General features: G+C 45.1%; 1 protein-coding gene across 1 annotated transcript; it reads right to left on the bottom strand.

Moving 5' to 3' along the window:
• Window positions 1–228: 228 nt before the first annotated feature.
• Window positions 229–21,153, bottom strand: LOC144151911 (cytochrome P450 4V2-like). The gene is made up of 11 exons (XM_077683083.1): window positions 20,729–21,153; window positions 17,365–17,477; window positions 13,278–13,363; window positions 10,177–10,364; window positions 6,859–6,928; window positions 6,652–6,778; window positions 5,274–5,426; window positions 3,830–4,003; window positions 2,638–2,704; window positions 1,153–1,326; window positions 229–534 (listed from the first exon to the last, which is right to left on the bottom strand). The coding sequence occupies exons 1-11, from the start codon at window positions 20,979–20,981 to the stop codon at window positions 359–361; spliced, it is 1,581 nt and encodes a 526-aa protein (XP_077539209.1). The 5' UTR covers window positions 20,982–21,153; the 3' UTR covers window positions 229–358.
• Between the last annotated feature and the right edge of the window lie 1,866 nt (window positions 21,154–23,019).

Here is a 23,019-nt window from a genome sequence, read left to right as displayed (position 1 = left end):
CTTTGTTGTTGCTTCCCCCCCCCCCTCGACTCGAACACACGTGATTCCTTTCTTACAAGGCACTCGTGTGGTGCTTCGTGCATTTCTTATCCGTAGTAGGGTCACGGATACTGCGAAAAGCGGTCTATTTTCACTTTTCTTCTGCTTGTGTGTTGACCATAATTTTACTTTCGGCACAAAAGCTGATAGAAGACTGTCGGAAAGCCTCAACTGGAAGAGAGCCACAGCAACGGGAACGAACAATAATTTTAATGAACGTCAGGTGAATACATACACAATGAATAGAGTGGAGATGTCGATGAAAATGTACAAATGAAGCACTGCGCGTTACACTTGCATCCCCAGGGTTTCCGCAATCTCAGCTTGCAGAAGGGTGCTTCCTCGGTATTAGTTTGATTTCCAGACCCTGAATAGGCTTTAAAATTAGCTCGATGGTCATTACAAGCTCTTCCATCGGAATTTTAGAGGTGACTTCGAAGCGGCGCAAAACGTGCGTCATGAGAATCTTGGCTTCCCTCATGGAGAACTTCTGGCCTGAAAGAACGAAAAAACAACACATTGTCAAACACCCGCTTGTGCCGGAAATAAAAGGCGCAGTGGTACCTGCTAATTGCGTTTATTTCCAATTCTGCTCCCCAGGATCAAGTCTGCGAGTTTGAGTACTACTGTTGGCTTGGTTTCTGTTTATTGTAGTAGCAGACTACAACTTAGCCCACATAAAAGTCTTCACTACTACTACTACTACTACTACTACTACTACTACTACTTCTGCTATTACTACAACAACCGCTCACAGGATAGCTGGCATCCTAAAGGAACAGCCACATCCAGCTAACTAAGGAGAAACTAACTTAATATTTGAGCTTGAGAAACCTTTCTCTTGTTGTGCTGTTCAACGGTTTAACAAGATTTGTGATTCCCACCAGTTCTACCAGGTCTTCACAATAAATGGTGCAAGAAGGCGATGTCCTCTCTCACGTTCAAGTGAGAGTGACCATCGTTCACCATTGTGACCAGATCTACGTTACGTAGTTAGGAACCGAGAAAACCTTTATGGGCCATGACATAAACGTGGTCCGCTATGAATGCGGCTTTGAGAATTCCTGCGTGTTACTCAGGCGAACGCAAGGGCAGCGCTGAGCGGTCACTCACCGAGACAGTTTCTAGGCCCGGCAGAGAAGGGGGTAAAAGCGTAGGTGGGCATCTTTTTAGTCTCCAGAAATCGTTCGGGTATGAAGGCGTCAGGATTTTCGAAAAACCTGGGGTGCCTCTGGAGGAAGTAGAGAGCCACGATAGCCATGGTGCCCCGAGGAATGGTGTACTTCCCTGAGATGGATAAAGAAAACTGTGTTAAATCATCTTTCAGTGGCATCGAACATTCAATCCTCACCGTGGATTGGTGTAGGAAAATCATTGGTCTTAAATTTTCTTAATGATTGCGCTACATAATGCCTAAAACCAATGACTTACCTTCGCTCCCACCGCTGCAGAGATACCTTGGAATTGCCATGTTATCGAGTACAACTTTCAGATAACTAGCAGAATGTGCGAATAGTGTAATCCACTTGTAATGATACCCAATATAACGCTATAGGGGTTATAACGATCAAGGTCCTTAGATTGTTTAATTTCCTTATGGCCTGTAGTCTATATAAAGAGAATCGGTTATAACTACGATAACATATGTATTGATGTTTTGCCTCAACTATGCCGTAATTAAAAATACATGGCAGAAGGGTTTTCGCGAGAGGTAATAGAAAAATCCGCATTGAAAACAATGTTTTGACCCCAAAATACAAAAAGCGCACGCGCACGACCCTAGGCTCGCGTTGGCAATCCAAGAAGTCCAACAATAATGAAAGGTTCCATTAAATGGTGCGCGAGCAGTGGACCGCGGTAAAATTGGTCTAACTTCAACAAATCTCCACCGTGTTTATCGTGGTAAGATTAAAACGGGAGGGGAAGAGCGTGTGACAGGTGGGCGGGAAAGAGAAAAGAGGCATGTGTGTAGATGCAGGAGATTGTTCCCTTTCGACGGCATATTCTTTAGCAGCGAAGTGAGCATATAAGCAGCCAATATTTCCTCCACTTTCTTTTCGAACCTGAAGTAAAATAGGTTACTTTTAACTATTCGCAATACTAAAATAGGTCGAGATATTCCCTTATGCTTTCCTTTGCGTTCTAAAATAATTTCATGACAATGAAGGGAATTGAACGGTATGGGATATGGGCAGTTGGGAGTCAATGGGGAGGTCTCCATCCTGCAGCGGACGTGAATATCACGATGATGATGATAGCAATTCGACGCCATCCCCTGGCATCGCCTCCGCTTCCGCGAGACAGTGACCGCGAGTTTGTTTCTCTCTGGACACTCCTTGCCCCACTTTCTTTCAAAGGTATTGCTTCACTTTTTGCAGTTAGATGCGTTAACTCTGCAAGTTGAAAATGTGGCTTATGTTTCTGCAGTTAACGAGCAAGGAGTGCTACCTAAAGAAGGTGGCGATAGCACGTGTTCAGGGTCAAGAATGTGATCTTGACTATTTGGGGCTGAAGCATTTGAATCGGAGATGTGAATGCCTTTCTGACAAAAAAAGGAATGCACATGGGTGCAGCAGCAAACAAATAAAAAGCCCTTACCGATTTGAATGTCTCTCGTCACTGTGCGCCCTATAACTGGTGCTGGAGGATAGAGCCTCATCGATTCCTAGAGAAAGAAAAGAAGGAGCAAAATGGTTGGTACACTCTTAAAGGCTTTCTCGTAATTGTCTCCCAAGCCATTATTTATACGGGTTTACGGACGTTATATAATTTTCAAAATGTAATTTAACATAACATCATATAAATATACGAAATTTTTATTCACCTGCATTGGCCGTTCTAGATAACGGACATGTCTAACATAGCAGCTAGAGGAAACTATGCCACATTTACGAACTAAAAGCATTTATTTGAGAACACCTTAAACACGCTTAAGTCCCCATTCGTAACCGATATATTAAGAGTTAAGTTAGGCACCGAAAGCATAACAGATTATGAAAGGGGCGGCTACGTTATTTATAAAGTAGAATACGCCATTTATTGCGGCGGTAATTTGAGTTCAAGGGTTTGCATTTTTTACAGGGACCATAAAGTAGCTCCAGAAAATGGACGTGCATAGGATGTAGTACGCTTTGCTGTCCCAGTAATCTTGGAGGGACTCTCCAAATACAAATCATGCTGCAAATATGCCCGCCACCGGTTCGAGCGAGCGAAGCCGTTGGGCACGGTCGGCTCTCACCTTGCGTATGCAATCACTCCGAGAGGACGAGATAGAATTACAGAACTGCGTCAATGCTTCGAGCACCACAATAAAACAGCTCTGCTATCGACACACCCAGCCCTGGTGCAAAAGGTGGTTCCTGCGAAGCCACTTAACTTAACCTAGAATACCTGCATATAGCTCCGGTTATGCAGTAATCCAAATTTAACACAGTGGCGCAGGCACTCCACAGTTGACTTCCGACGGCGCGAGCCGCCAAAGCGGGGAGGTTGGTCATTTCCGGCAGCACCCGGGTAAAGGGCAAAAAACTGACCGAAATCACCTGTCCGAACAGGAGTGCGAATTCTGAGGCTAGAGAGGCTTCCTTCATTTACGTACACTGCCCCAAAGAGCACGCTGCAGCTTCCATTTTTTATCGTGCAGTGCCACAACGAACGGTTTGAAGAACCGAATAACCATGCTTTGGGAGATATTGCAGTTAACAAGCACTTTACTTCTACTGACTATCATTGGCACGCAGGGCCAAGGGCTAAGAGTACTGTAGTTTGCAGGGACGGTAGAGTCACACACCTTCAGTACACACTCCATGTACGTGAGATTCTTCAAATCCTCAGCCGTGAGCGGCTTGTCCCAGTCGTCCCCGCAGACCAAGTCGATTTCGTCGTGGACCTTTGCCTGGATTTCTGGGTGGTGGCCGAGCAGGTAGAGGGTATGCGCGATGTTGGTAGCAGTCGTGTCGAACCCCTGGGCATGACAGTGATAAACGTCAAGGCCAGGAATATAAGCGGAATTCAAGAGAAACTGTACGCTAAAACGCGGGCAGCTCGTGGAACGACACATCGACCTTTTCTTGCTTTGTTTTCTGCCCTGTTTCTACAATTTTTATAGAGCTTTTATGGTAGTGAAATAGCTTCTATGTACAAAATATGATGTGACTTAGACGGCGAACTCGTTAGCAAAACGGCAACGTTTGGTTCCGAAACAATTTGTGGCCGATTAAACATTTACGTCGCTATTTAGACGTCTACAGTTTTTACCCTAAACGTAGCTTGTAATACATTCTATAACATTCCTGCGGGTACGTTTTTGAACAGACTTGTACAACCATCGCTACGTGCACGGGAGCAAATTTAACACATGATGATGTCATAAAAATGATATGACTCAAATTGTGATCTTAGATGTGACTTCACGCAGTGAAAATATCTCCCTTTCATGTCCATATGTAAGAGCCAGGAATAAAAATGTTTTTTGAGGGAGGAAGGGTTGTTAATTGGCCTACCTTCGTATTTTATTTCAGTGCATGGTAATTCACGGCCTTCGAACCCGACCCACAAAACGTTTTAGAGTGTATCATTCAAAGTAGCGATTCGGGAACAGCGTGAGGCAAATTGAAGTTATTAAATTCGGCCTTCTTGAATTCTTCTTGTTTATGGTGTTGACAAGAGGAATTTTTTCGCCCGTGGGTGATTTGATTGAAGAGGATCTTCGCGAAGTCGCAGCACGTAGAATCCTAAATCTTATGACGCATGTTTTGGAACCAACTCCCCCGGGTTTCTGCTGCCTTTCTGTCAGCCTTTATGGCAAACAAAAATAGTTGCATAGTTTAGCGTACGGTTTTGCGGAGTTCGCCTGATATAGCTGGTATACTTTTCTTCATTTATGCCGGTTTAAGGCAAATTTGTTATTCCGTGGGATGTGCTTCGTCCGCGTTTTGTTTTTATAGCTTTTTCAAAATAAATTAAAACTTTTCTTAAGAAATTTGCTTAAATTTAGCCACCACCGCGCCTAGTTTTTTTTTTTTTTTATTATTTCTGCGCATCAAACAACGCTTCCTCGCGATACATCTCTGCGGTATCTCAAGGCCCAGGATGCATCATTAACCAATTTGATTCCATATATCTAAGACGTGCGCAATACACCAGCTGTGTCTCCTTAGTGAAACAAAATACACAAGCCTACATAGTGCAGCAAATCCTGTTCGATTACAGAAGCGGGCCGTTGCATAGCTTACCCCAATGAGCGTAGACAGGCACTCGTCACGGAGGTCAATCTCGCTAATTTTGCCCTCGTCGACACACATTCTCAGAAGGATTTCGAGGAATGCATTACTCGAAACTGGATCCCTAACACCTTTCCTGTAGTCCGCCAGTCTCTTCTGCAGTATCTGAAAATAGAGTACCCGTTTTTGAAAAAAGTTGCTTGGGCGACTATAGGCCAAAATATGCCCGTGGATCTTTTTTGTCACAATGCACCTGAATGACCAATTTTGGCGTCCGCGGGAACAAATTTGGCAAATTAAAATGCCCAGTATATGATTTACTCAAACAACGCGATATGCGGTGTGTCACCGCGCAGTGCAGATCGCGAAGCTTGCGTTGCACGATGTCACATCAGCAACAACACTTTTCCAGTCAAGTCGTATACTGGGTGTCATCACAAGCCAATTTGGCCATTTGGTCACAGTACCTGGCTTTCTGTATGCATTTGGGGGAGCAGACTCGTGGACATTGGGCTATAAAATGTTGTCGTCAAAATGTACATATTTCAATCACAAAGCATGCGCTTGGCCTCAGCCCTTCGACAATTTTGCTTCCTGAAGCCCAGAAATGTGAACTTAAAAATCAGGAGTGCAATTCAGGCGCATTCAACTGGTACCATTATGCAACATACACAATGTATGCAATTTCTAAGAGGATCGATAACGCCTGTGATTTTTACCCCGCATAGTATACTCCTCTCAAGGTCCAAAACGAACAAAACCAATGAACAAGTTTGTTATGTGTATCGGAGCGTTATCTCATTAAAAACCCCAGCACATCGGACAAGAAGAGCAACGTTATGAGCTGTTGGCAGCACGTCGCTTCATCACTGGGTGTTCCAGGTGGTTACTGCTCTTTGTCAGCAGTAAGGCTTCCAGTGACCTGTCACCTGTGCCTGAAGGCGGAGGTAAATGATTTCTCATAGCGGATATGGGTTACTTATTCTATTAGGGAAAGATGTAGGAGAGGTGCAGATAGGCCGTCATTCCCAATAACAAATCCTAGTCAAGTTTACTTTTCATGAGCCTTGTCGTCGAAAAAGGATTACGTATAATTCTCCCACTTGTCTTAAGTACCGGCTCTTTCCGATGCAGTTGTTGGCAACTATCCAAATGGCGTGCACGATCGCCGTGATTAAACGACTCCGTTGAAGGAAGCGCTCATAAATATACGCATTGTCACCCAATTGCAGGAAATTACTTATATAGTGTCCTAATACATGGTTCCGCGTGAGATTGAGCAAGCTGGAACCATCAAACTTGTATAAACTACCGTAGCACAAGAACAACATGGCAGGAATTTCGGGGTAAGATTTATCTGCGAAACGGTGAATGACTCGTAAAAGCTTACAGTATCGATAAACGCCCTCGCTTTTTCCACGTTCCTCTTCATTTCCTTGTACTCGCTGCTGAAGGCATAGAGGCTGTCAAACCAGTGGTGAAAGTTGGCAACACGATTCACAACGGAGTCGGAAATTCTGAAATGAGAGAGCAAAACCATGTTAATCATCAAGCATTACTGTTGCCGAACGACAGACGAAAATATATGGGCGCTTACGCATCGTGAATGTGGAGGTATCCTACTCGCTCAATTTCGTCTTCGTCATAGTCGATGCCCATCGAGGTTTCTGCGGAGCGGAAAAGAAAAGTAAAAACAATAAAAAGCTTGTTTTCACAACCCCGCTTGCGTGAAAGTGACCTCAAATCGGGATTTCTTGTTTCGGGTTGTAACAGCGTGATCTGCTGAAATTGTACTGCTTGGCGTATGTATGTGTTTCGTAATATTGGTAATATCAGCCACATTAGAAATACAAAAAAGGACTCCTGAAAGGTGTTAAAAGTGTATACATGCCCCGACAAAACATGAAATTGTAGCGAATTCCGAAGGCGCCACAGCTTTTCGTCTGGCCAGTTGATTCGTATATTTAGGGTTTACCTAAAGCAGTGGTTATTTACCGGTTCATTGAGCAAAATAAGTTGCTATTAAAGGTTTTCTGAAGGTTGGGAAAGCTGAAGAGGGGGGAGAAGTCAAAAGTTCGGGTGAAAACATCCGGCCAAAAGAGAGGGCAGGAAGTCTAAGTAGATAAATAAATTTGAAGACTGTCCGGGAATACATTATGCCCTCACCATAAAAATTCACGATTGAAATATTGAACGCAAGGTTTTTTAAAATAATTTTAAGCTCAGCTGAAAGCCCCACGGCATAGAAAAGTAGGAAAACGTGTACTCTGAAGCAAAGTTGAGTGCGAAAACCACGGCAAGCTACTGCAGCAGTAAAGCCTATTTTGGCACTTGCGTTGAATTATGACGTGGTTGAGATTTTGTAGTAGTATTTTCAACCCTGGAAGCCAGAAGACGTGTCAGAGGCGACTATTTATTCTTTCAGCGCTTAAAAAAAGGTTACATTACTTGCACATTATGCTAAGAACATCGATAATTTCTAGTGCGCAAAGTCTGTAGCAAGATAACTTAACCATAATTATCTTTCTTGAAATTCCTAGCAAGTACAAAAGGAAGCCCAGCAGAGTACATTATATTTAATGGAATTCGTTCGTTCAGTAGCTGTGTACAGTAGATGTCCAGGTCCTGTGACACATTATGTGGCGCACTTCACATGCTTATGCACATCACTATGTCATGAAGCCACTGTAAGCCAATATCATGCTCCAGTGTGAAACGAGTACACAAGAATTTACGAACGCTCGTATTAGCACCCTCGACCTGCATTTTTTGAGTCTCCTTCTATTGTATCTCCCCTGAAATAAGCTTTTTTGTCTTTTCTGGATGAGGCCGGCATTTACAATCGCTTAATCCCACATGACAGTCCTTGTGACAGGGGCTCCGGGCAAAATCTGCGGCCCACCGGCCAACCTACATTTTTACAGCACAGCGGTTTTGGCCGATACAAATCCGTCCGTCGTAACCACAAACCTTGAAACCTCAAGGGAAAAAAAAGTGGTCAGGGAGGTCCCGGTAGTCAACTTCAAGACCTTTACGACGTAAAGCCTGCAACCTAACCACTGGGACACCTCAAAGACCGAAACCTTACTGGTTGACAGCGGCGGGAAACAATAATATGTGCAGCCAATTGGAAAGGAAAAAAGAAACGCTTCCCGTGGACTGAACCGAACCTGGGCCCCTCGCGTTATGAAAATGCGGCGTCTATCCGATTGAGCTATCATCGCATTTCGGGCGCATGGCATTTCCTTCGGGTTCGAGCGCTGGTGTTGGCTTCGGACTTGGCCGAGGGTTCTAGCGAGAGCTAGCGCGGTACACTTTGGGAAAGATGTGGAAACCTGCGGACGAAACGATCCGGGCTTGCCAATCATGGAGAACTTTCAACGGCAAGTTCAGAAATAATTGTCAGGTGATGACATATGAGCGGAAACTTGGTGTCGTACTAAGCAACTTGAAAGAAAACTTAGATCGGCTCAAAGGGTAATGGAACGAGTAATGATCGGGCTAGCACTTTGAGACAGGAAACGAGAGTCCTGGATAAGAGAACAAACTAGATTTCCTAGTTCAAATAAAGAAAAATCAATGGACTTGGGCAGGCCACGTCATTAGGAGAAATGGCAATCGGTGGACTACCAGGGTGACAGAGTGGACACCCAGAGGCGGGTCTAGAAAAAGAGAAGGCCGATTACTCTAAGGAAGGGCGAAATAAGGAAATTCAGAGGCAAAGAATGGACTCGAGCAGCGCGGGACGGACAGGAGGGGTTGGAGGTCGATTGGAAAGGCTTTCGTCCTGCAGTGGACCTAGTGGGATGACGATGACGATGATGATGATGATGATGATGATGATGATGATGATGATGATGATGATGATGCAGCAAACGCGTCTTCATGAATGGAGAGGGGCCGCCAGCTCTGCTGTTTTTGCAGCCTTGCACCACTAGTGCATGCTGCGCCAATTTTTTATGTAAGTGCATCTTGTTTTATTGCATTATCGCGTTGAGGACAACCCTTATTAACTCTGTTCACCCTCGAATATTTGGGCCGTTCTCGGGGAGAAGGTGCTGGCCAACACGACTCGTCCGCCATCAGAGCCAAATACGACAAAGGCGCTCGTCTCCTAACTACGGACTTTACGATAAGGCTGTAGTGGCGCTCGTTACGCTTGATCTTCAAGCCCACTAATGCTGCGCGTGTTTTTCGGTTATGTTTTTACTTTTCGCCTTCGTTTTTCCTGCTTATTCAATTTCGTCATTTACGCTTCTCCACGCGCAGGATAGTAAACTGGTCTCCAAGCTGGTTATCACTCTGCCTTTCATTTACATTTTTACTCTCTTCTTTTTTTCATTGCGCGATCATAAATGGGGCCCGTCGGCAAAATTTCCGCGTGGCTTCAGCGAGGGGCATCGATCTGTCAACAGAGCGAGCAATAAAAGCTTACAGAACGAAGAGAGGAGAAAGCGTGGTTAGACAGATGCCTTGGACAAAGGAAAGAGCTGCCCTCACAACGGTGCCGACGCTCGCAGGGTGACTCTTAAGTCGAAGCGCCGCGTGCACCTGCCTGTGCGGCATCTCTGCCGATTCCGCGACTCCCGCCACCACATGCAAACTCTGTAGAACGGAGTGTGCAGTCAGTGCACGGCGCCGAAACAGAAAACTGGTGTAAGGCGTGCGCATCGTGCCGAGTCTCAATATCAAGAGAAAGAGGGACGAGATGCTCACGCTTTTATAAAGATGCACTAATGAATCCTTCTCATGCCTAAACCAGGAGGACGGGTCGAACCGTCACGATCGGACCCGGACATCGGCGGGCGGAAGGGGGCATATGAGGTAAATCATAAATGCGCCAGTAAGTCCGTAGCCTTCCTTCAAGACTCTTGAGATAGATGTACAGAATGGCGTTCGCTTCCATTCCACTTACCGAAGAGGACACCGAGGGTGGCCGCCCGAGAAATGGGGAGCACGTTGAAGAACTCGCCGTTCATGCTGGCCACTTTTTTCATCAGCCGTTCGCCTCTCTTATTCATAATAGGGACGTAGTCATCAAGAATACGGAAGTGGAAAGCCGGCGTTATGGCCTTCCGACGGTTTCTCCAGGGCTCACCGCCTCTGTGTGCGAAAAAAGTGTATAATTAGACGGAGATAAATAAGCGACTTTGGTACAGTCGCACGCGAGCATTTGTTTTAATGTAAACATAATGTAAGTAGCCTTCCTCGCATGCAGAAATGCACGTAGAGGGGTGTAGCTCTTGAGTTAAAGTTACTAAAAGCGAAAAAGTTCGGTCAGTCTGACGCAGTGCACAGAATTGCCGAGTATGGTTCTTTTCTTACGGTGGGTGTGTCACTGTCAAAGCCGGCACATTGTCAATACAACTTAAGCAGTTTTATGTTGACAAGAAGGAATCAGTAGAGCCCAGTTCATTTACTTTAAATTGGTATACTTGCGGTAGCTTGCTGGTGCGCGCCTTCACCTAACCTTTTTAGTTTGTTTTTAATTTATTAGGGGACCGGAATAGAACTGTAAAGCAGGGAGAGGGTGTCATTCGAGCCAAACAGCTTTAAACAGAGCAGACACCTTCAGGGCTCGTACGCATGTTACTTTAGGTGCGGAGTACCTTAGGACCACACAATGTCCGTCCGCGTCCGTGTGCGTAGCATTTAAAATCGCAAAAATTCACACAGGCACCGGCATAATTCGAGCCGGTCTGGTAGACCAGAAAGAGTTTGTGTCAGTCGTCTTACCCATTGGGCTACGACCGTGAGTTAGTACCCGAGAGTCAAACGGCTTACTCCCTTGCCTGTAACGGTGCGGAGTACGTTAGGACCTCTCAATGTCCGTCCGCATCCATCCGTGCGCAAACCGCCATCCAGAAAAAATCAAGCGAAATTCGATTTGAGCCGCAAGTTGCAGTTTCAGTTAGGGAATAATCAAGGTGAAACTCACGGCTCAAGTCGAATGACGGTCGGGGCGCAAATAGTATGTCACTCGGGGCGCAATTTCGATGTCATTTCGAGTCCCCGTACTCCGCACCCTCGCCATCATCCACGGAGGGGAGATGCTGCCATTTTTGTTAATGCTATGTTACTTTATTTGAAAACAAACCTCCTAGATGACATAAGGTCTATTCTACCTTGTCCATTATCAAGACACAGTAGCCAATTCAAGATACTGCCGGTGTTAGAGATGCGGAAGAAACACGTACACATGCACATTATCTCTCCAATGAAACTCCATTGATCCCGCTTCAACTTTGCATTTTTTCCACTAATCCTTGAATAGCACATACACAATTGGCCTCCGTAAGCAATGAACCTAGCACCTGACGGCATTGTAGAAATTACTTGTATGACATACATGTTTTGCGAGCATGAATTTTTTGCTCTTTAGCGGGAAATCGGGCAACTACTTATACCACCATTAAAATTCTACGTCTTCCTGCAAATGCACTCAAACTATATAGTTACATGAAACTTCCTTGTTTCCTTTTTTGTGTGTACCTAAGCATAATCTGACGTCATCTGCCGATTTTTTAGCATTTTGAACAAACTAGTGCGACCTCATCGAACGAAACCTTTCGATTTTGCGCCGGGAGGTGTACCTTGTATGAAAGTGTCAGCAAATAACCAATTTTTGCGAAGTTCTACCAAATACCTGCTTATGCCATAACATCATCATCGTCATCACTGTAAGCCTGTCTACGCCCACTGCAGGGCAAAGGCCTCTCCCATCGTCTGCTGCTTCAAAAGTATAGAATGTCAAAGGTCAAAGGTTATACCACATTCTGCTTGCTAAACGGATGATCGTCGGTGGCAGCCACGGGCGGCCACGCACCAAAACTTTTTCTTCCGTTAACGGTAGCGCATTCTCGCTTGCTTGAAGTGTTATGTAAACCATGATCGATTGGCGATTCGTTACGGCCACATCGGGATTTGTTGCGGCAGAATGTTTTCGTATGTTTGTGTAAGTCGAATACTAGAAATCAGTTGCATTGACTAAGAGATGGTGAGAAATGAAAACGTAACAAAAGTATTGACGCGCGCAATCTATTAAGGCAAAAGTAACGCTGAGAAGTTTGCGCAGCGCAATTTTGCCTCATATTGAAGGGTCGTTGGTAGCGTACTGCCGGATAAACGAAGGAGGCAGAGTTTCGAAATCCATTCATTCCATTGCGATGTTTCCAAATGATTTTGAGTCAGAATGCAGCGACGGTTGAAAGATCATTCGGCGGAAGCTTATATCGCAGCTTTATTGATATAAAGTATTCGTCGGAAGGTGAAGCTAATACGGCGTACAATGACCTTTCAGCAGTTGTTTTGTTCCCGCTTAGTACGACGACATCCCCGATTGGAAACGTTCCAACGTATACGAACGAGCGCCAGTGGTTCCGAAGCATAAACTCTCAGCGCTTTTTTTTTTTCTGGGATGTCTTGGACGTCCCACCACGTTAAATAGAAATGTATGCTGCGGAAACACCGCCTCGTCTTTTTACGGGCAACAGTCTCTCTGCCTTGGTATCATTTTTCGGAATGTTCGCTCGCCTCTACTCCTTAATCAGTAAAGCCTGTTTTCTAGCGGTTCGCAAGCGGCTCGTCTAAGAAGGTTGTTTGACAACAAATCAGAAGTGTTGGCGACGAGTCGCAGAATTGGTTGAGGTTGTCTAGGGAAACGACGGTGGACAGATAGCTGTCAAGATATTTTTCATGATGAGTTAGTTAACAGGCTGGAATGCAACTGAAGCGCACCTACGTCAGAATGAGGTAGCTGCGGAACAGTTGGCGCTCTCCTTATGATATTTTTTCGCTTATCTACTTCGTTTGCGCATTCTACATCTAATTTTTCGTCACATGAAACAGGTGACTATCAGACAGACTTGCTTCACTTAGGCATTCTTCGTTAACTTTTACTAAGAAACTCTTACAACACGGACTTTTTCCAAAATAATACGCACAAGAAACGTTTAGCATCATGTCCACCAACCCATGACTACCGCTAACGATTGGGTAATGCCGAGTAATACTCACAGAGTCAATATGCCTCCTCCTACCCAGGGCTTCATCATGTCGTAGAAGAAGGCCTTGTCCACGTTCTTTGTATCTCCGAGTATAGTCTGTACGAAAAAAAAAATGACAACATCGTTTGTAAATAGTGTTATTTCTTCAGTTTGTATGACTCGACAGAATTTCAATTATTCAGTCAGTTCCCAGTGGCTCGGAATATTTCCTCCCGCTTCACAATAGAGGCGAACCAAATGCGGTGCATGGAAAAAAATTCAGTAATAAGCTACGGCGCTGTTAGGGGCACAGGCGGTGTAGCTTGAACGTGTTCTATTACACCACTGCATGCGGAATTGTATTGTGGGCTTCATTGCCAGCCGACGGGTGGAACATCGGGTGCCCTTCCGACCCTGCCTGCAGAATCTGTACTCGCGCAAGGCGATTGAAAGGGCAAGCCTTTTGCATCAAGAGTTTTAGTTTTGAGCAAAAACGATTGCGTCGCACGGCCTGACTGCGCTTTGCATCGCACTAGACATTACCCGTAAGCCGACAAGTGGGTTGAGATTATGCTTTCGTGCTAAAGAAGAAACTAAAATGACATAAAATATTGCTTTATTGCCTAAAAAAATTTCAGGGGAAAGCAACGCTAATCTTGTGACGGTTTACTGACATAAATAGTAACTAGGGGGAGACAATGCTAATTTGCACCGTTTAAAAAAATTCAGCGTGCATCGTGCCCGTAGTATTAGATTATCGGGGCAAGCCTTCCGTGGAGTCCTACACCGATGCAAGCACGCTAAGACAACGCTGGGGTTCCCCTCCTAAGAAAACATCATTATCGAGGAGCGACTAGAGGCATTTCTACTGTAGCGCGCTTAATAAAGTTTGCCTTGCAACGAAATATTTGTAGAGGCTAGCCGGGATGTACTATGTACAATAGTAGCGATACCACAATAAGAGTCACAAAAAAAAATTTCAGGTCACACGCACAGATATTTCTGCTTTCATAATCGAAAAGTCGAGGGGATTACCGCCTCAACGCTGCGTCCTGCGAGCACATTACTCCGTGCCCAGCTGTGTTGAATTATGACCCTCCTTACCACGCAGTAACCTCAACCAATCTGCCGCAGTGTTATTTTATAGAGAGGATGGGTGGAGTGCCTAGGCGGGATCTTTCATGTCTCTCGTCCATCTAACAAAGCAACTCATATCCGCGATCTGAAGCGTAGCAAAGAAAAAAATCATTTGCCTTCAATACGCGCTTTGCGTTAATGTGGAGTGGGTAACACGGCATTTCCTTTTGAATGGGGAGTCGATCGTGACTGTTGTCGATTTAATCAGGCTAGAAAAGCTCTCTATTTACGTAACGTAAGTAAAGAGCGGGTTCCGCAGCACTCACCCAGTTGAGAAGAATGGTTTCGATTCCTCTCCAGAAGAGAAATTACATTTGGGAGGAGTGGGACGACCGACCCTCATGGCTGTGAATGCTTTTTCTGGCGATTTTTAAGAATTCTGCGACTGAATGATCGTGAGCTAGCTTGGACCCCCAATTTAGCAGAAATTATTGCGCACAATTTTTTTTTTGTTAATTTCTGTTACACGTGTGTTCCTACATAGAATGTCGTGGCGGACCAATACAACACACTTACGTTTTTGGTCAAATCTGTTTTAGATTTATTTTTAAAACTGTTCTAGCTTTAAAGCTTTATCTAGCTTTACATGGTGTGTACTTAAGCAGGAATTGTTATAGTCGTATGCATTAGTACTAGCGGCTATCTCGCACGTGCCCTCCCGCGTGGCGAACGTGTCTGCGAACCATTGCCGTAACTCAAAGAGATCGATAAGTCGTAATCCCTGTCATAAGTCCTCCTAAGCTTTTTTGTGAGGTTCTTTTCCTGCCATGAGGTATATTTGCAATACACAAGACCAGAACACCAAATACAACTTTACTAAGGCCAGGTGATTGTATAATCGAATTGATTGCATACACCTGGACGTTTAAAGCCGGCCTCGTTATGATACACAAATGCATTGCTGGAAAGTCATTTTTGGGGGGAAAATAAGGGAATGTATATGCACAGTCTTCCATCAAAACAAGTGGCTCCATCAAGCCTTTTACAAATATCCTACAATACAGAATGTTTATACAAGGAGAGCCTCGCATCACGCGTTGCAGATGCGCGAACGTGCAAATTCCTGTGGCAAAATACCATGGGAATACTTGCACATTAAACGTTGAGGTTGGTGTGTATATGAGACATCTCACCGATTTCTGCGTGGCCTCGATGTATTTGGCTGTTATAATTGAACGGCCTAATCGACTGCGTGTGCTGAGGTTTCCCTAACAGTAATTGTACAGACGCCCAAACTGGGTTGAATAAATGGGAGCAAAAAAAAAAAAAAAACCTTTCCAAAGTTTGGCAAGACCTGTTTGTACATGACAGGTAAAAGATTCAATATATGCAGCTGGAAATATTTAACAAAGTGGTCTGTGCCCGTAAAGACCTCTTTCCGAATGCCTTTCGGTGTAGTACAGTTACATTCAGGTCAAAACAAAATAACAAGATATGAATACAGGCACCGATACTGATTACTTAGTCTTAAGGTTACCGTAAAGGAAAGTCTAGCTACATGAACGTGCTGTCCTTCCATCAAGGCTACTATGGCACGTCTTAGGCGGCACGCGCTGACCTCGCTGGGTGCGTGAAAAATTAGGCACACGGAGAACTTGCCGCGGGAGCAGGAAAAATGCTTGTTTTGGTTATATGTGCCACTTGCACGTGTGCGTTAATAAGGATGGCAGTTTTCCTCTGAAGGCCCAACCACAAGCACTGGATTTTCGGTGATTTGACGCGTCGCCATCACCAAGTGTTTACGCACGCCAGCGCGCGTCGCCAAAATGCATTAAAATTGGCGCTGTCCCGGGCAATGCGCCGATGGCTAGTCTCGCCAGATATCGGTGACGACGGTTCAAGTGGTGCTGAAAGAAAGCATCCCAAAGCGGGCAACGGCGTACGGGTTTTAAGTCCGTCACGATTCATTCCGTTTTCCAGAAAACCATTTTTTTCTCTTGTGGCAAACAGCTGCCTTGAGAGAAATCAACGGACGCCATTTTTGTTCGAAAGCGCACCTTCTATTCGGGTTCAAGTTGGCTTGCATTTGGGGAATAGGAGATCTGCTATAGATTTTTGTCAGCTAATTGCAAAGATTTGGCGACAGCGCTGTCGATGTCGACGTTCGATGAAGAACATAGCGGTAGAAGTTGCAAACAGCAGCCCGGTTAACGACGCCAAATCAGGCAGCAGGAAAGTTGTACCATGTTCGTTCGTGCTTATCATACTGTCTGAGTTTATTAGATGTGATCGTTGTGACTTGAAATACATTTCGCATTACTCGAAAATTTGCCCGCTTACATTATAAAGAACAAATATGCTTCTCTATGGCAAAGCTGAAAAGTGCAATTACGCAATCGAAAATAACTGCTCATAAACGACCAAAAATAACTTGAGGGGATGGCCTCAAATAACGTGAGGGGATGGCAGGGGAAAGGGATGGCAGACAGAAATATCTAGCAACGCACATCGACGCAGTGACTGGTTCGTTAGTGCGTTAGTTTGCCGGTCTCATACGGCTACTGGCCCCCTCCGCGTGCTAGCGAGGTGCCGTCCAATGTCGCGGACGATCGGGGAACTCGTGATTTCGCGTCCATGCGGCCGGGACTTTAGCAATGATAGGTTTTGCATTTAACTAAGGTATTTTGTGCTCCTTGTGGGCTCGTGTGAAGTGCTCATGGCGACAAGCTATAATTCAGCATTCCAGCTTCGTTCCGGTTTTTCTGGTCCAATTGTCGGGACTTCGAGTACATTTCTCGCATTTTGTAGCATTAGCAGATCAAAACGCTCGTACTGGGTTAAGTGATACCAACTGAAATCTTGTCAAATGATTCCAATGAGAATCGAACGATATTACAATGTCTTGGTGGGAGCTTGACAGAAGGCCAGACACCGCTCAAGCTTCCTTCCATTGAATGTTTACATTTCACACCACTAATAGCGTCGTAAATGTCACCAACTGCGAGTGCGTGGACACCGTTGAATTAGTCCTCCTGCTTTACCTCCACGACTTGCGGTGTCGAAGCCAGGAGAAACGGGTACGGCCCGTAGAAGGCAACCGTCACATCTTGATCTTCCACCGACTTGAACAGGCCCTGCAGGTACTTGAACGACTCTGGGTTCAGAAACAAGAAAAAAACTCCATTGTACGCTGTGTACATCGACAGAAATCAACGGCGAACACCCAAATTTTAGTACCGGCGTTCGTTGAGTTCGTTCCTTCTGGCAAACACCGCCTCTCTTACGGCTGCCATATTAACCGACATAAAATGCTCGTTACTTTATCTGGTTACGAACGGACCTACAACGGCTGAGGCTTTAAAGCACATAACAATGTCGGCTTCTTAAAATGTTTTAGACAAAAAGAACTGTGGCGCGATTATAATATAGGTGAAGGACTTGGGGCCTGTAAACTCACTTACTCAAGATAAAAAAAATAAGAGCTATGAACAGCAGTACATCAGAAGATTATATTCCTGCTCATAAAGCGCTGCCCAATACCGCACTGAGGGTGCGTGCTACTTTGTGAGGGAATATGTAACGCTCTGGTAGGCCTCAGAGTACACGCACATGACTCAGTTGTGCTGGCACAGATGTCTTGTGGTCGATCATCGACGTGCTTGCGTTTAAGTAATTCATTTATGGGTTCATTGATCGCCTGTTTCATGCTCCAGCATGTGCCATGGGCGGCAGCGTTTGTAGCTACAAAACTGCAGAGGCACACATTCCTATTTATACGGCACTGTTTAATACACTACTGCTGGTATGGGCTACTCTGCGGCTGTGCAACATTGTGCTTGAATAACCGCATCAAGAGTCAGCTATGGGACGGAACTTAGGCCTAAAGTTTCGCTGTCATGCCTTGGGACTTCAACCGGTACCCACAGCTGTGTGCAATCTGTATTTTCAATGGGCACCGGCTGACGGCGTCAGACCTCAACAGGGGGACGTTCGGCCTCACGTCCTAAAGGCTTGACGTAATTCAAATTACAAGCACAGCTTTACTGCGTGTCAAAGAAAGTTATGCTCATTGTACATCGAGTTTCACGTACAGGTTGACTATTTTTAAACCCGATGCGTTACGTTAGGCCTACAGTCGGGCCATCGCATTCCCGCGTCTCCCCATCGCTGTGCTGCGAATCGAGATTTTCTCAAGCAAATTATAAACCGGGAAGCTGGAGGCTTCACCTATGAGGTTTCCCGAACTCGGCTTCACCGAATGAGCTTGTTCACGCGAAATTGGCCCAGTTAGGCTAATAAAGCTTTTCTAACAAAAACAAAAATAAAACGGTCTTGCTGCTATCGCCCATGCAAAGCAGTGGGTGCCCCCGAGGTGTTCCACCTGTTTGATGTTTCAGCACCCTTCCATAGGGCAGACGCCTCTGGTTTTGCGGCTCTACTGTGTAGCGCGCTTACAACCTGTTGTACAAGTTCACGAAGTTCGTTCTCACTTTATAACGTGAGAACGAACTTTGTGTTGGGCTTCCACCATACCGGTAAGGCCTCTGTTGCCACCCAAGTAGCGCCGTCTTAATACACTCCGCCCTTCCCGCTTCCCACTCCCCACTCCCCACTCTCCACCCCTCCCTGAGGGTTTTGTTTTGCCCGTTAATGGTGTTTTGCATGCCTATAGTTTTAATCAAAGTCCCTTTCGTAGGTCTGCTTTGACAGGACGCATCCGAGTAGCTAATCGCTGTAGCCAAAGAGTGAATACGATGAAAGGCGTGCGATTTCCCAACAACAACAACAACAAAAGAATGCAGCGATGATTTTTCCGTGGGGTATTCCGCTTAGAGAGAATAAATTTTAAGCGAGCCTTGTCACTGTCCAGATTTGATGATTGGTTGCAGAATTTTGTCATTCATTTCGCTGCACCATTTAAAGCATTCCCACGGGGTTGATTTGAAAACGTTCCTCGTATCCAGTGGTGGTACGCTGAAGTTCATACACGTATTTGCATTGCACAAATGGACAGACTGGCATCCCTTGGTTTTGTCGCAGACTAAATAACATTTAATCTGCGCACAAAAACAATCCGTTATGCAAAAGTTCCTTTTTTGAAGGTGGTCTCTATTTTGGAGTAACCTCTGAATGTCTTGAAGTACCACTCATACGTTCTTATTTTTCTGTTAACAGCGAATAATCAAGCGAAACAAAAACAAAGAAGCTACAAGAACGTTCGGTGAATCTGCGTTTATTTACTACTTCATCATAGACTTCCCATGAAAAGGCTGTCATAAGACTCGTCATTATCCTGACCTTCTCCGAATATAGATCAGAAACTGCGAATGAAAAGAGAGTGAAGCATAATAATATGGTATCCTAAATGAAGCGGTTTGCTATCACTTAGGTGCGTACAATATTTTTAGAGGACTTGCGGGTTCTCATAGTGCCTTACTGCCAAGTCATTAACCAAGTCATTAACAGGAATGTTTCCTCTTCGTGCGTGTGTGGCAGAAATGCGGGGTCCGATGAGCTAGCATCATCACGGGGCTTATGTCTGATTTGCCTAAAAGGTTATGAGAAAATGAAAGACACAGCATAGACTGCAGGGCCAGACATTTAAATAAATGCATATAGCAGGTACAGCACGCACACGTGCCGCACGAACGTAGCGCATCTTAGAATAGGCTCGATATTTTCTACTGTTGATTCCCAATCGTATACGCATGGATTAGCCTCTTGCCTAGTAAAGGCAAAGTAAACATGACGTGTCCAGCTGAGCATAAGCTTTATGCACCTAATGTTGCCTCATTGTAGTCTCCTTGATGCGATACCTGTTACTTTTTGTTGGTCCCTGTTGACAGCGAGAATTTTGACGTTATAAATTCTATGAAAAAATGTCAATGCTGGCCGCCGTTTTTCATGGAAATTATAATTTAGCTGTTCGGGATCCACACGCCGCATCATTTAAAGGCGTGGAGGAGTCGGAAAAAAATAATAAAGGAGCAATTTCGGTGGTGGTAATGTACAGTACAGTTCAATAATTTCACGCACCAGGATAAGATTTCAGAAATTCTTCAATCCTCTCGACCGCCTTCTGTCGCTAAATTTGGAAGTAAACTGCATGTCTGAGGAAAAAAAACAGAAACTACGATGTATAAACTCGATCGCACATAGGTAAGGATAAGCGCAGTACAGGGGCATTAAAATTCTCGTTGCGTTGGCAAAAAAGTCATTGTTGTTACCTCATCACTTTGCGTTTCCTAAATATGCAGACGTGCCGTGAAACGATTTTGAGCTCAGCTGTTGATAAAGCTGTAAGGTCTTGAGCTCGCCGCCTGCCTTTGGCAAGCAGTGAGCTCAAAATTTGTCAGCTGGCATTTTCACAAAGCAGAGACAGTTTCGGAATGGAAGTGTACTCACTGACTTTAATGTCGATGTTTGGGCCCATAGCGGATAGCTGCTTGTACAGGTCGATGAGCAGTGTGAACGACAGCTTCGGCTTGGGCTTTGGCACTTCGCGCAAGTACCACCACATGCGTAGCCATTCGAACAAACTACGCGCCAGTTGAACCAGAACGAGCGCTGTGATCGCCGATGCTATGGTGCCCAGCGTCCAGTAAAAGAGGCCCGGGGTCCGGTCGAAATTCCTCGACGCTGTCAACGCGGAAATCATTTTTGACGCCTGACTGTCGTGCCTACGAGATGCCGGTTGGGTAGTGATATGACTGTGTTTGAAGCGCTTCCGATCTTTTTGTACCGTTTGCCAGAGAGCGTCGTTAGTGGCACGCGCGCTGCTCTTTTGAGAGAGCGTGACCGAGGGTGCGTGCAATCCGTACACTTGGTCGCGTACGCGCTGTAAACAGAGATGAAGGAGTAAGGCAGCCCTGGCATGGTGCGCCGGAGGGGGGAGGGAGACGCGGCACGCGCATCAGGCCGGCTACTTTGGCTGCGCTTCGACTGTGGGGCAAGGGGCGCCGGCGTAATCGGAGAGTGTTTGTTACACCCTCACTAAGTGTGAGCCCTCTGCCTTGTATCAAATTCGCGAGGACGCCTATGGCGACTTGAAGGAAAACGTACGCACGGAAAAGAGAAAGCGCGCACATATAGCTTGAGGCTAGACCGCATTTTTTTCGCAGGTAGCTTCCTCATGATGGCCTTCCGGCCTAAGACAGTCGCTATAAAATCAGGACACTAAGCGTGGTCGGATTTGAGCGTTTACGGTGCACGGTGATCGATATCAGACCAATCACTTTCCTGTCTAGCTGTGGTGTGATTTAGTAGAGGTGCCATTTGGAATTTATGGTCACTCGCGGTGATTCGCGGATACTTCAATGGTAGAGAATAATTTTTTTTTTCGTCTGCGCTCACTTGCTCGACGAAGAAAGGGCACCTCAGTTTTTCTGGTCTCCCACTCTACTGTACTTCCAAAAATGGACTTGTTAGTGACTTCCACTTCTCTTGCACGCAAATCTGTGCCCAGATTCTCAAGTAGTTTATACCTTCAAAGAGGCTTTCGATAATTTTGTTCAAGCTGTCCACTGCCTGACACTATTGCTTTAATGTATGTAGTTTGCTATGTTTATAGGCTTAGTCAACATTTGCATATCTATCTGAAGGAAAATTGAATCCTTGATGAGAATAACCAGGATTTGTTAACTATAAATAGCATTTTCTCAGAAAGAAAGAAAGAAGGAGAGATAGATAGATAGATAGATAGATAGATAGATAGATAGATAGATAGATAGATAGATAGATAGATAGATAGATAGATAGATAGATAGATAGATAGATAGATAGATAGATAGATATAGAGAGAGAGAGAGAGAGAGAGAGAGAGAGAGAGAGAGAGAGAGAGAGAGAGAGAGAGAGAGAAATAGTTGTATTTGTCGAGCAGAGGCTGATGTATGGGCCTCGCCCCGTGAAGGCATTCCTAGTCCGGGATTCCTTGGTTTCAGCTGGCGGCCGTTACTTGGGTCACCAGATTGAGCTGGGTATCCGGGTCTGGGCTGGCAGAGGATGCTCTGCAGGGCCCCAGCGGAACGATATATCTTCCGCTCCCAAGATACCCTACTCTCCACAGAGGATGAAGTTTTTCTCCATCTAAAGCCCTCTTACTTAATACAGCCAATGCGTACAGGGGTGTGGCCCTATGTACCTTGTTTGGCTCCATTACAAAAATGAATCGCCTTTACATTGAAGGCACTTAATAATCTGAAGGTAAGTGGGCTTCGCTTCGTACAAATGAGTTTCTCGATCAAAGTAAAGAGTGCAGTGGACTCCTGCTAAATGGAAGTCTCTCGAACTGAAATGCCGCCTAAAGGTGGGAAGCACATAGTTCTTTTATTTTGTTTATAATGCTCCTCAAAAAGTGGCACATTTTTAAAGTGAAACTCTTGCTTTTTTGGATGAGGGCGTGTCAAAAACGTCTGTGTGTGGAGATTTCGCCGCGCGGTAATGGTCCCCACGAGGTCTAAATAAATCCGTAGCCTTCAATTAGACGCGCCTTAAAGCTCACGTATAGCTTCGCCGTGTGAAACACACAAAACGAATTTCAAATTGCACTCCTGTACCTGAAACAAATTATGCGGGTGAAATACGATTTTATTTCGTAAAATTAGAACAGCAGCCTTCATTAAAATTCGCAAGATGAAAGAGGCATGTTACGATTAATGTTTCGATGTTTGCCGTTCGAAAAATTCGTTTGCTAAGGT

The sequence above is a fragment of the Haemaphysalis longicornis genome, unplaced genomic scaffold, assembly GCF_048455015.1.
Source record: "Haemaphysalis longicornis isolate Haplotype H1 unplaced genomic scaffold, Haemaphysalis longicornis Haplotype H1 scaffold_1, whole genome shotgun sequence".
In the NCBI taxonomy this organism is placed as follows: Eukaryota; Metazoa; Arthropoda; class Arachnida; order Ixodida; family Ixodidae; genus Haemaphysalis; species Haemaphysalis longicornis.
The sequence above is the reverse complement of the archived record's forward strand: the minus strand, read 5'-3'. Positions and strand labels throughout refer to the sequence as shown.

Bases quoted from the DNA above. Each gene is read 5' to 3' on its own strand.
- LOC144151911 (XM_077683083.1), bottom strand. From the start codon at position 20,981: ATGATTTCCGCGTTGACAGCGTCGAGGAATTTCGACCGGACCCCGGGC. The intron at 13,364-17,364 runs GTAAAGCAGGAG...TTTTTCGTACAG, and splicing joins CGACACCGCAAGTCGTGGAG to ACTATACTCGGAGATACAAA. The intron at 10,365-13,277 runs GTGAGTATTACT...TTTCGCACACAG, and splicing joins GGAGGAGGCATATTGACTCT to AGGCGGTGAGCCCTGGAGAA.